Source organism: Pipistrellus hanaki (assembly GCF_964339955.1).
Source record: "Pipistrellus hanaki genome assembly, chromosome: 4".
NCBI classification, from domain to species: Eukaryota; Metazoa; Chordata; class Mammalia; order Chiroptera; family Vespertilionidae; genus Pipistrellus; species Pipistrellus hanaki.
In genome coordinates, this window is record NC_140506.1 from 30,517,410 (window position 1) to 30,531,697 (window position 14,288).

General features: G+C 34.2%; 1 protein-coding gene across 16 annotated transcripts in view; it reads left to right on the top strand.

The window, feature by feature from the left end:
• ERBIN (erbb2 interacting protein) overlaps nt 1-14,288 on the top strand; it is a 96,020-nt gene that overhangs the window by 80,641 nt on the left and 1,091 nt on the right. For 3 of the 16 annotated variants that reach the window (XM_084880800.1, XM_084880799.1, XM_084880791.1), the window contains exons 21-26: nt 726-2,274; nt 6,198-6,341; nt 8,915-9,031; nt 11,429-11,638; nt 12,601-12,693; nt 13,853-13,927. In XM_084880800.1, the coding sequence (XP_084736926.1) occupies nt 726-2,274; nt 6,198-6,341; nt 8,915-9,031; nt 11,429-11,638; nt 12,601-12,693; nt 13,853-13,927 (2,188 nt within the window). The remainder of the gene's footprint in view (nt 1-725; nt 2,275-6,197; nt 6,342-8,914; nt 9,032-11,428; nt 11,639-12,600; nt 12,694-13,852; nt 13,928-14,288) is intronic. The other 13 variants (XM_084880804.1, XM_084880805.1, XM_084880802.1 and 10 more) reach the window with 8 other exon arrangements.

Genomic DNA, 14,288 nt, shown 5'->3' on the forward strand with positions numbered 1-14,288 from the left:
GGTGGTTAATTTGCATACTTGGGTGCCTAATGATGGGGTGGGCAGGATGCAGGTGTTCTGCCCCACCCCCAGTTTCTCAGGGCCTCTGGGCAGTGTGGGAAAGCAGGACCTGAGCGGAAAGAGGTGGCTCCAGGGCTGGGCCGGAGTGGAAAGGCGGTGCTGGCAGCCAGGGAAAGAAATGAATATTTGTGCATCCGGCTTCTAGTTATTCATAAAAATGTTCTGTGTGTTTTACTCACCTGTTCAAATTATTGGCTCTTTATCTGTGTATCTTCCCATCTTTCAAGCATTTCATATTTTAAAATATATTTTTATTAATTTCATAGAGGAGGGGAGAGGGGAAAGAGATAGAAACATCAATGATGAGGTGAGAGAACCATTAATTGGCTGCCTCCTGCCTGCCTCCTATTGGGAATCAAGCCCGCAATCCAAGCATGTGCTCTGACTGGGAAAGAACCGTGACCTTTTGGTTTATATGTTGACACTAAACCACTGAGCCACGCCAGCTGGGCAGGCATTTCATATCAGCACATTTGTGAAAAGCTATACCAGAGAGGACACATAATTTTTTTCTTTATTTAGCTCAAACTATATTGTGACTAAGTGACTTATGATATTGATGAAAATTAATCTTGATTATAAATTTTCAGATAGTTTTACTTTTCTCTATTTAATATAAACAACTGGGCTTTATGATTTTTTTGATAACATTATTTTTGTTTTAGGCAAGAAGATGAAAATTTTAACAGCATTTTACAAAATGGAGATATTTTAAACCATTCAACAGAGGAGAAATTCAAGGTTCACGATAAAAAAGATTTCAACTTGCCTGAATATGATTTGAATATTGAGGAAAGATTAGTTCTTATTGAGAAAGGTATTGACTCAATAGCCACATCTGATGAATCTCACAAATTAGACCGTATCAATATGAATCTTCATAAACTTATAACCAATGATACATTTCAACCAGAGAGAATAGAAAGATCAAAGGCGCAGGATATGGTGCTTGGAAAGGCCTTTTTAAGCATTAATGCTAACGGACAAGCTGAGCGCTTGGAAAATGGAAACAAGTGTCCTAATCTGGAATGTGTAAATAAGGTGAATGGACATTCTGAGGAAACGCCACAGTCTCCTCGGAAGACTGAGCCCCACGACACTGATCCTTCTATTGATATGGGTATTTCCAAGAGCACCGAAGATCTCTCCCCTCAGAGAAGTGGGCCAGTTGGGTCTGTTGTGAAATCTCATAGCATAACTAATATGGAGACTGGAGAGCTAAAAATCTATGACATTCTTAGTGATAATGGACTTCAGCAGCCAAGTGCAACAGCTAAAGTCACATCTACTATTGATGGAAAAAATATAGTCAGGAGCAAGTCTGCTACACTTTTGTATGATCAACCATTGCAAGTTTTTACTGGTTCTTCTTCATCTTCTGATTTAATATCAGGTACAAAGGCAATTTTTAAGTTTGATTCAAATCATAATCCTGAAGAGCCAAATATAAGAGGCCCCATAGCAAGTGGTCCACAATCTACACCTCAGATATATGGTCCTCCACAATATAACATCCAGTACAGTAGCAGTGCTGCAGTCAAGGACACTTTGTGGCACTCCAAACAAAATCCTCAAATGGATCATGCCACTTTTCCTTCTCAACGCCTTCCTCGATCAGAGAGCACAGAAAACCACAGTTACGCTAATAAACATTCTGCCAATATGAATTTCTCTAACCATAACAATGTTCGAGCTAATACTGGATACCATTTGCATCCAAGACTTGGCCCAGGAAGACATGGGGAAATGTGGGCCATCTCACCAAATGATCGACTCATTCCTGGAGCAACTCGAAATACAATTCAGCGACAAAGTAGTGTGTCCTCTACAGCCTCTGTAAATGCTAGTGAGCCAGGTCCCACGAGGCGGGCCCAAGTCCCTGAAGGAGATTATTTATCATACAGGGAGTTCCATTCAGTGGGAAGAACTGCTCCAGTGATGTCAGGATCACAGAGACCTCTTTCTGCGCGAACATATAGCATTGATGGTCCAAATACATCTAGGCCTCAAAGTGCTCGACCCTCAGTTAGTGAAATACCAGAGAGAACTATGTCAGTTAGTGATTTCAATTATTCACGGACTAGTCCTTCAAAAAGGCCAAATGCAAGGGTTGGTTCTGAGCATTCTTTATTAGATCCTCCAGGAAAAAGTAAAGTTCCTCATGATTGGCGAGAACAAGTACTACGACACATTGAAGCCAAAAAGTTAGAAAAGGTAATTAAACATGAATTTTTTCATTCTCACAAATTTACTGATTTTCCTTTAAAAATTTGGCACTCGTTTTTTTTTTTTTTAATCAAGGTGAAATACTCTGGATTATTGAATATATAGGATGTCCTCAAAAATGTATGCGTACACTTTGAATAATTATAATGGCAGTGTTTATTAAAATACATTACATTTTCAAAATTGAGCTCTCAGCTGTTGAAATGTGTATACATTTTGGGGGAGATACTTTATATACTTATATTCTAGGAGTTTTTTCCTTGGTGCTGACAAATGGAGTTTCAAGTTCCCACTTGTCAGACTCGGAACAATTGAGATGGTAGTATAAGCTTTTCTCCCATCTCATACTCCCCCATATTTTTTGATAGGTTTACATTTATTTTATATATTTTTGTATATATCTTTTAGATTGTGCCTCTGTTTAGCATTTTCTGACCTCTTTTCATCTATTAATAATTGTTGAATATATATGCAAAAAATAAGCAGTTTATTGTACAGTTAACAGAAAAACAGAGGTGCTATAAGTATAAATATTTCATCTAAGATTTTTTCCCCAGTTATATGACTAACACTGTCACTGACACAGATGGCTTCTGGCATGGCATTTACTCTTCGAATTGCATTTGTGACCTATTTAAACTCACTTGTCTGGCTCTACTATAGTGTGTAATGTTTGTTTTTTTAAAGGAGTTACGATTTTTAAAATATCCTGTAAAACTGATATATTAATGTCACAGTTCTGTGCTCAAGTGTATAAGGCATATTCTTTCTTTAGGATTTAGCTTGGTACATCTCAGTGGATTTTACCCAAGAATTATCTTACCTCTGTTTATTAAATATTAGATACTATTGTTTTATAAATATACAACCTCAATTAGTCATTATTTTTAAAAATTTCTTAAGTCAAATTTTTCAGAAATAAATACCTAAAATATGATTAGTACCTTGTATCAATCCACATTGCATCTCTGCCTGTAATTGTTAGCTCTATGCAATGTTGTCCTCTCAACTTTAAATAACTAAGCCATCTCTAAGGTTAGGTAACTTCATTCTCATCTATTTTCATTCTCATCTATTTATTGTGTTTCAGCTATAACTTTGTACATACAGTTGAGGTTCTTTGAACTTGTATGTTTTTGCTGACAAGTTAAAGGAGAGGAGTAATATAGCTGTTTTATAAGTAAACTTCGGGTGTGGAACGGGATTTGAGGAGAGGCTACTGAGTTAAGTTGACTGGGTGATGAAGCATCTACTATTCATCCAGAATATACATGAGAGTGTATCAATGGAATTGAGGCAAAGCAATGAATTTAAGAGGCAGTTCTGAAATAGACTTCATAAGAATTTACTTTTGATTGTAATATTCCTGTAATCAGTCATTGAATCAAGAAATTAAACTTGAGATTGGTGCCTGGAATAACTGGTTTTGAGGAATGCCAGTAACTGCTACTGAACATAGAGGAGCAATAGCAGATTTGGAGGATGAGATGAGTTTATTTACTTTACTATACACTAACTATACTACACTACACTATACTATACTATACCAATACAATATTATACTATACTATACTATACTATACTAAATATTAATATTAGTTGACATCTCTGATGGCTATTCTCCCATTACTTTCATGTCTGACACAGAGTGCCTGGACTTTAGTAAATGGAAGCAAGTAGCAGCCACTACATTGTTCACTGTGCTTCTCTGCTTTTTACATTTAGAAATTTGCCATTTGGTTGCTTGGAGATACATGAAAGTAGCGTCTCAATTTTGCTGCCCACTGGTAATTTAGAAATGAGAATTTAAGTGAAACTAAGAAATGCACAGGGAGATGTGATGTACACTCCAAACTTGAAAGTAATGATTGACAATGGTGGAGGTTGATGAAAGATCTCTATTTGCTCCTCTGTAATCCCCCTCTCTCCCCCAAAAATAATTCTGATGTTATGGTGGACATTTGAAAAACTTCTTCAGGGAATTGCACAATGTCTTTCCTACCTTTAGAGATAAGTCCCCAAATCAAAAGTTGCTACTTTGCCCAGCTGGTAGTTTACTAATAATACAGAAATGGATAAGTTATTGACCCTTACTTGGTTTTGAAACCTTGTGGTAGTCACACCTCTCCCACTCCAACAAACTACCTAGAATTCACACATATAAAATAGATTTCAAAAATCTCAAGATTTATTTATAAGTAAAATTTAACAACACTGACAATGAATAAAATTTTTTATTTCAATGTTGAATTATTACTAAATGTCAGCATGTGCCCATATTATTAAATTAAAAAAAAATTAGATATGTAAACACTCAACCAGAAATGATTAAAAATTAACACAACATGATCATTTTCATGTTCATTTACTCTTATGCAACTGTTTGCATGTAATGAAAAACAATGCTCAGGACATTTGCCCAGCACTGGTCTGTTCAGTGTTTCCATGTGTTGTGATGGACTGCAGTTTTATATAAGTGTCTGAGCACAAACCTGAATTAAAAACCAGACCTGTTCTGAGCATAAGCTTTCTTATTCAATGAAGTATTTACAGAACGTCATATATGTTCAAAGATGACAATAAATAGGCTTTTTTTTAAAATCTACATGTCCTTAAACAAGGTTGGTCAATCCATTCAAGTTAAAAACATGTTAAAACAAACCATGTGTGTATGAACTATGTGTATAATTTTTTTATTTTTACATTCTGATCAGCTTTTTATGGAACTCTGACTTGCCCCTGCTAAATCTTTATCATGAAATGGTTTGGAAAAGTACAGGCCTAGCCTATTAAGTTAGCTCTTTCTTTAGTCATTACTTTAAAATCCACAAAATTAAAGTATACCTTGTAATTTTATAGATCAGTTTCATTCTGGAATGCCATGTTAATGTTTCTTAATAGTAGACATCAATTTCATAATCTGGAAAAGGTATATATTCCCTAAGAGTAACATAGAAATCCTTGTAATGTTTTCATATTTCTTCTTTACATATTTCTTCTTTTCATATTTCTTCTTTACAAGCCATGCTCAAAATGTGATTTCTCTCAGTTTTACCATCAGACTCTCAGTATTCAGGGACATGACTGAAAGCATAAACTTGAAAGAACAGCAGTTAATGACTCTGGAAGTAAAGAAGCAGGAATAATGAGAATCAGGCAGTGCATTTATTTAGGTACATTTTTCAGGCAGCCCTAGGATTAGTGAGTAGACATTTACATAAACTCAGTATTTGGAAAGATTCTATCAGTGGTTCTTTGTACTTAAGCAGCAAAAGGCACTACAAACTCCTAAAATATAATGGTTTTTAATATATATTTATTTGGATGGGAGAAAGTTTTTATATGTGCACTTTCTAGTTTTTGTCTTTATTTTGGTAATTATAGAGCAGTGGGAGCCTTTTAAATGTTATTGTATATCCTAAAATTCTGTGTTTATATTAAACTTTAGCAATGGCCGAGAGCCTAGTATGTTTTGCCCAAATATAATTTGTGCTATATTATATATTTAAACTCTGCATTTATTTAATAAGATAACTTTTATAAAACGAAGCAGACTCTTGAAATTTATTTTGATTTAGAAATAACTGGTTGTTGGTAAAATTTATCTTTAGAGAGGAATTAGTTTGTGTCCCATGTATAGCTGTACAGTTATATGTAGGTATAACATCAATTCCTGTTTTTTGATGTCTAAACTTGAATGGTAGGATTACATATAATTTGTGTGTATATTTGTATGTTGTCATGTTTCTATATGGTAAATAGTGCCAGTATCTCTCAATGGCACTGAAATTCCATGTTGCATGTTATTTCTGTGTGGTATTGGGCTTACTTATAAATGCATCTATACATAATATGTCTTGTGAATTTTGCATGCTACACTAATCTGTTAAATCTATCCCCTCTTTATTCAGAGCATGCTGTCAAGGTCCTTTAGTTCCAATTTTACTGCTGTAAGCAGCTTTCACTGTGGCAGCTCTAGGGATCTGCATGGCAGCCAAGGCAGTCTTGCCTTGAGTGTTGCAGACGGAAGAGGTTCTGGTGGGCACATTTTTCGAGTGAGTACCTGTAGTAGACCAGTGCTTTTAGTGAACCGAAGAGAAATAAATCCCACATTTTAATGTTTTGACATTTCTGGAAAATAAAATTTGCTGTGGGTTTAGCTCTTTTTACCTCCCAGTTCCACCATGGCTTAGTGCTAAAACGTGCTGATTTAGTCTTTATCTCTTAGGTTTCTATGGTCATAACTATAGAAACTCTTTTTTATGTAAAAATGGGTGAACAATAGAATTAACTGAGAAGGGTTAAAAATTATTATTTGTAGTACTTTTTCTCTTAAAATCAGCTTACTTTCCCTAAACTCAAGATTTTAAGATTGTGCCATATGTAATCCATAGAGGAGTTGTGGGGAACAGTAATTTTCATGTCAGTGATTGAGTATTGGCCAAAAAAAAGCACTAAGAACTAAGTGGAACTAAGTTTGATCATAAGTAGCTAAATATGATTAAAATTGAGGCTGAGAAATTGTAATAAGTACAATGAAAAGACAAAATGCAAATTCTTTATTACCCACATTTCAGCCATAGTCATTCATGGTGAAAATGAAAGGTTTATTCTTTTAATAGTGAAAATTAAGGATAAGGTGTAAGAATAGCAGAGAAGGAGAAGGAGCAGAACAACTCAGGCCTGGCTGTTTTAAGGTTTTCTCTTCCTAATAACTTCAGGTAGTAGCATAGCCTCCAAGTAAATTCCTCTGCCCCTCTCCTTCTATCCTGAAAAGACCTTTCTCCTGTATGACCTTGTTTTATCCCCTCAGTTTTGTTTCCATGTTGACTCTGCTTACTTTGAGGTGCTTTGCTTTTTCCTGAGCATCCACTCTCCCCACCCTCACCCCCTCTTAATATATTTCTGGTTTGTTCTAGGATAGGAGCTTGGCTCTAACTGTAACTCACCCATCTTGTTTTGCCTTCTGTCACCTGACAACACTTGGTTTCCATGTTATGTTCTAAGTGGCAGTAATCATTTTGTAACTTATCAGATTGAAACAGGGAGAAAGAAGGGTGATGGTTATTAAGCCCTGAATTTCTGGCACTATTCCAGCTGAAGTCACAAAGTAAAGACAGGGGCCTTTATTAACTCAGGGGTAATCTTATAGTCATCTGGAACAATTGTTCTTTACAAATTCTTATAGTAATATTTTTTGCTTGTTATTCTTAAATTCAGAGCCTTTGAGTCCTGTTGCATTTTACTTTTTCAATTATACTTGTTCTTTTAAAGATTAAATAAACATAGTTGAACTTTATGCATTCTGAAAGCATATCTGAAGAATAAAGTAAGAAAATAAAAGTTTTCATTGAATAAATACACAAAATTAGACCAAACTAAATCTAAAAATGCTAAGCCATGGTTTGAACTACCAACTAACTATACATGATAGATCTGTTGCAGATACAGTTTCTAAGATTACATTATCCTGTGGCATATCATAATGAAATAGATTCAGATTATTTTTCAACATGATGTAATTTGCATATTTATATTGCTAGCCATGTACTGTTTTGAAAGTAACAATTTCTCTAGTTTTCTCAAATATAGCTAAGTGTATTCAGAATGAAATTAAAATGAAAATTTTAGGTATCTTGCATCCCAGCATATTTTTAAGAAATGTTTAAGATAATGAAATTGAGTCTACTTTTAATCTAAAGCTGTCAGTGAGATAAGCTATAATATAAGGGTATCACTTGACATATAAAAATAGGAATTCTGGTTAGTTCATTTTAAAAACATTTCCTCAAACCAGTGCTTCTGAAAATATGGAGCTGACTAATATTAGTATGATAAAATTAGGGTAAAATAAGTTTTATTTAACAGTATGTTTATTGGTACTGCTCATCATTTATTATAAAAGAAAATCCTCCGTTATACTATGCTGTTGAAAGAGCATCAGGTAATTTTTTTACCAAAAAACTTTTTATTGTTCTCAACATGAGTATATTTTAGTTGCTCTTAAAATTTGGGACTCTTAATTGGATTAAGAGTGTTGCTCAAAGTATTCAAAGCTAGCTATTATTGTAAATAAAACTAAAAGCATTATAAAGAAATAACATTGTGTATCTGTATATATGTTTTATATATTATAAGAACAAACAGCCCTAGCTGGTTTGCCTCAGGGGATAGAGCGTTGACCTGCTGACTGAAGGGTCGCGGGTTCATTTCAGTCAAGGACATGTACCTGGGTTGTAGGCTCAATCTCCAGCCCTAGTCAGAAAAAAAAAAAAGAACATTTTGCCATTAACTTCGGAAGACGACTAAAAGTGCTAGTTTTGTTTTTGTTTTTTCAGTTTTATTGAGGTATAATTGGCATAACATTGTATTAGTCCAAGGTATATATCTTGATAATTTTATGTATTTATGTATGTATATATTGCAAAATGATTACCATGATCAGTTTAGTTAACATCAGTCATAAAGGTACTCAGATTGATGGCAGTTGTGATATTAATGTTTTATTTGGTTCTTCATCTTTCTGTAGCCCTATTTTTTTTCCTAATTTCTCAAGTGTCATCATCATTTTGGTTGTACATCTTAAAGATCATTACTTGTTTACTCTTTATTTTCCCCTAACTTGAAGCATCCCCAGACATCCTGTCCAGGAGATCCTTGTCAAGATGATATATTCATTTCAGGACAGCACAGCTACTCGTCAGCTACACTTAGTCACAAAGATGTTCCTCCAGACAGCTTGAAAGTAGGTGCTCAGGAACTAAAGTGGTATCTGTGAGCTTACTATGTTTGTGGTATTTGAACTAGAAATATCATAGGTGCTTTAACATTTAAAATACTTTTTTGAGAACTTAATTTCCTCCCTTGCTTAGTTATTAGTAGGGATTTATTTTTTAAATAATTGAGAAATAGAAAATTGTATTCTACTATTTTTCAATTTATTCCATGATTTTTTTTTTCTATACTGGTGAATTATTTTGTTGTATTTTTTTGCATTTCTATAGTATTACCTACTTGTTTTATTATTTGAATCAGAGGGATTTTGGCAGTCATGAGAAACCTATTTAAAGAGCTAAACTTGAACCAACCTTAAATTCTTCATTTGAGATTGTTTTACTATTACTAGGAGCATATTAAAATACTTTAAATGTAACTAAAAGTAATTAGAAAGGCTTCTGTATGTGGTAGAATAGATGATGGCTTATTCTTACTAATTTTATAGCTAAAGTGTCACTCAGAGTGACATTTGGTGTTTACTTTTCTGTTACCAATGCCAGATAGATAATTCTTTTCTTTATATATATATATATATATATATATATATATATATATATATATATATATATATTTTTTTTTTTTTTAATTGATTTCAGAGAGGAAGGAAGAGGGAGAGAGAGATAGAAACATCTATGATAATAGAGAATCATGGATCGGCTGCCTCCTGCAAGTGTGCCCTTGACTGGAATCAAACCTGGGACCTTTCAGTTCGCAGGCCATCGCTCTATCCACTGAGCCAAACCGGCTAGAGCGATAATTATTTTCTTTAGTATGCTCTTTTTCTTAACTAATTCCAGATCCTAGTATAACCAGATATAATTATGAAGCATAGTTATATATGATATAAATTTTTATATTGTTCTTGAGAGTAGAAACCCAGCCACATAACATTTAACTTCATATGTATCTATCACTTTTTGGTTTTTCTTTTAGTTGAACTCTGTTACCAGGTTTTTGTTTTGTTTTTTTTCATTTTAAAATCCATTGTATGTTTTATGTTGCTGAGTTTGTTTTATGCTTTTTATTGCTCTGAGCCACCTGTGTATTACACATAGCTTAATATATTACATGAGTACGTTTAACATTGATGTAGAAAGTCAGGCACTAACAAGTATCTAGGTGTCAAGGAGCCTTAAGGATGGGTCAGAAGTAATTATTGTCTGGAGAATTCTCCACAGGAGAAAAGTGTTGAGTCTGCACATAGGAAAAAAATGGTATAAATATGGAGAAAAGCAAGTGCTGTCTACCGAGTTGTGTGTAAATAATAAAGTAACAGTACAACTACTTAAGCACTCCTACGCAGATTAATCACTTCAAATCTACAGTGACCAAGTGGTAAATACCCAACAAAAGATTTTTCAGGGAATTCTGACATCTTTGTACCAATATCATCTGTCATAAAACACTCACATATGTGTCTAGTCTACCGAATTAACTAGCTTCTCAAATATAACACAGTGAAAAACAGGACTCTTAAAAAGTGAAAATCATCTTTACCAAAGTAAGGTTTACAAAGAAAAGCATTTCCAATTTTTCTACTTTTGGATAATTTTAGGGAAGTAGGGTTCAGATATTTCCCTCACAATTTTTCCATGGTTTCCTTGTAGATGAGGTCACCTTTTATTAATAATCAATAGTGATGTTTAAATGACTGAAGAGCTTAAACATATTTATTTCCTCTTCCAATCAGAATCTTTCACATTCAGATATTTACAATACAAATGTAACCTTATTTGCCAGAATAAGCTATTAGCCAAATGCTACAAAGGTGATTTTAAATTCAGATTTAATCTCTAAAAATGAAAGACGTTAAAACGAAGATAATTCTTTTAAAACACCAAAATAATCTCACATATTTTGTTTAGCATGTTTAGAAGTAAAAATAGTATGTCAAAGCTTCATTTTTGTAGTTACTATTATATGGAATTAATATTTAGAGAGTTTTTAAATTGCTAACTGATACACACACCATACTGCATAAATGAATTGGCTTATTAATTCTGGAAAGAAAGTAATAAAGATAGAAAAGATACAGGATTAGGAAGATATTTTAGCAAAAAATTAGTTTTAAAGAAAAAACATTGGCAAATGCATGTTCTATGTGCATGTGAGAAATTAAAGATATTATAGGAAAGGATACCCTTTTAATGGGCTTTCTATCATCAAGCACTCAGACAAGTTGAGAGTTAAAAGATAAACTTTTTTTAGTGTAAAATTTAAAAAAAAAAAAATAGTATAAGTGGCATGACACTGTGATTTAGAATGTTAACCTCTAGAGCTTTTGAAATGCTCCAAGAAGAAAATCCAACTATTTGTATTAAGACATCATTATTGGTCATTTTAAGACACTTCATGTTTTTCTTAGATGCCTTTGAGTAATGGACAGATGGGCCAGCCTCTCAGGCCTCAGGCAAATTATAGTCAAATACATCATCCCCTTCCTCAGGCATCTGTGGCAAGGCATCCCTCTAGAGAACAACTAATTGATTACTTGATGCTGAAAGTGGCCCACCAGCCTCCATATACACAGCCCCATTGTTCTCCTAGACAAGGCCATGAGCTGGCAAGGCAAGAGGTAAGAATGATCAAGAATATTTGAAATATGAGACTAAGCTTTTATTGTATTTTATAGGTTATTTAATTATTAGCAATAAATCCATATAGAATTTTAACATAGTTTTTTTTTAACCATTTTGTGTTTAAAGGACTTGTTTCCTGTTAAGTTTATAAAGTATTAAACTTTGTGGTTTATTTTGACTGTATGACTCCAACCCCATTCTCATTAATTGACGTAGGATATAGTGTTTTAGGCATGATTTGCTTCCTTTCCTAAGGTGGTTATATTCCCCAAACTGGTTAATGAAAACAAGAATTTAAGAATATAAATAAGCCATTAAACTTTTTTTCAATATATATTTTTTAATGTTGACAGTATTATAGGTTTCTCCCGTTTTCCCCCTAGACCATTAAACTTGAATTGGCATGTTGTGGTTTTCTATTGTTATTTGACACTCAGCTTGTAAACTTGACGTTAGTCTCCAAACTACTTTGAGAATTAAATCTTACAGATTACTTTTTTTTTTTTTAAGTCATATATTTTGATAGCTTATTGATAAAGTGATATTATTAGAAACTTAGAGAACAAATGCTTTATTCATTTTTGGATCTATGTAATGCCCAATAGACAGAGATGCTATGTAGTGTAGATGTTTCATAATTAGAAACTAAGAATGTACATGTTTTATGCTATATGTCTTTAAGACCTATGTCTAAAAAGTACAATAGGGTTAACATTAATTGGTTGCCTATTCTCATAAAATACCAATAGATTAAGTTATGAGCCTTGCTTTATAATCCTAGCTGTGCTGTTAACTCACTAACTCATTAACATAATATTCCATGTCATAGTTTCACTTCATCTGCCCAAATATTTGTTGTAGATGAATACTTACATAGTTATGTTTGTTACAACTTAATATACCAATATTTAACTATAGGTTTTACTGTGTTGCAACTTACCTTATTTTCATATCTCAGATTCGAGTGAGAGTTGAAAAAGATCCAGAACTTGGATTTAGCATATCAGGAGGTGTTGGTGGAAGAGGAAACCCATTCAGACCTGATGATGATGTGAGTTTTATTTATATATCCTTTGAAAAACTTATAAAGTTTTATTTGCTATTAATACCTCTTATCCTATATATTTAAAGCCTATATGCAAATTGACTGCATGGTGGAATGATGGGTTGCTATGACGCACACTGACCACCAGGGTCAGGCGCTCAATGCAGGAGCTGCCCACAGGCCCCAGGCCAGCCAAGGCGGGTGCCAGCAGGGCCCCCCCTCAATCATCCCGCCAGTCACCCTGCAGAGGGAGGCAGTTGGCGGCAGCCACAGGGTGATGGGGGGGGTGGGGCGCTGAGGGAGGCAACCAGCGGTGGCTGGGGGGGCAGGGGGGCAGGCCAGCCAGCAAGCAAGCCGCACCAGGCCATCCAAGGTGGGTGCCAGCAGGGGCCCCCAACCGCCCCACCCCCTGATTACCAGCCAGGCCTAGGGACCTATCCATGCATGAATTTTATGCATTGAGCCTCTAGTACATATGTAAAAATCTAACAAGTATTTCTGTAAATCTAGACAGACATCACCTTGTTATTTCCTTTGGTATTGATCAGCTTTTTGTTTTGAAATGTGATCAGTTTAATTGTTTGAGGAATACAAATTTAAACAAATATTTCAAATAATCCTCATACTGTAAAGTGATTTTTAACTTTGTAATTATTTTTCTGTACATCTCTAGAAGTAACTTCATCACTTAAACAGAAATAACTATGCTGAATTATCAGAGGCAAAAATAAAAATAATAGAGTTGGGTTGCCCTGTCAGTGTGCTCCGTGGTTAGAGCGCCGGCCTTCTCACCAGAGGGTGACGGGTTTGATCCCCATCCCTGCTCGGGTCATGGGTGGGAGGCAACCAATCAATGTGTCTTTCTCACATGGATGGTTCTCTCTGTATCTCTCTATCGCTTTTTCCTCTAACCCTCTCTTCCCCTCCTTTCCAATCTTTCTTGAAAAATCATTGGAAAAAATATACTCACTCTTTGGATGAGGATATAAAATAATAATAATAATAATAGGGTTGGTTGTCACAATGTGTGTTGGTTGTCCTTTCAGAGAGGACAAGGAGAAATCCTCACAATTAAATATTTGCATACTGAGGAAGATTGCTTCTTGATACTCTGTTATTTATGCATACTGCTTCCCATTAAATAATTTTTTTGTTGTTGTTAAAGGGTATATTTGTAACAAGGGTACAGCCTGAAGGACCAGCATCAAAATTATTGCAGCCAGGTGATAAAATTATTCAGGTAACTAAGATACATCTTTTTATTATTTTCTTTACTTTTTACTTTGTAAATAATCTGCCTTCTCATCAAGAAATTATTAAATGCCTAATTTGAAAATAAGCACTTTATGAAGTTTATCTTTAAATATTTATGGATAAAAAGAATGATATTTCCTATATGCTACTCTAATGCTTTAATTGTTTAAATAATTTCCACCTTGTACTGTGGAAAATCATACTGATATTTTTAATACGTGTTTGATATATTTTAGTTCAGAAATGGTAATGTCTCTAAAATAAGGTGATGAAAGAATTTTTGTTTAATTCGGAGAGTTACAGTAGTTAATTCATGAGAGCACTTAAAATTGTGTAGCTAGCACACA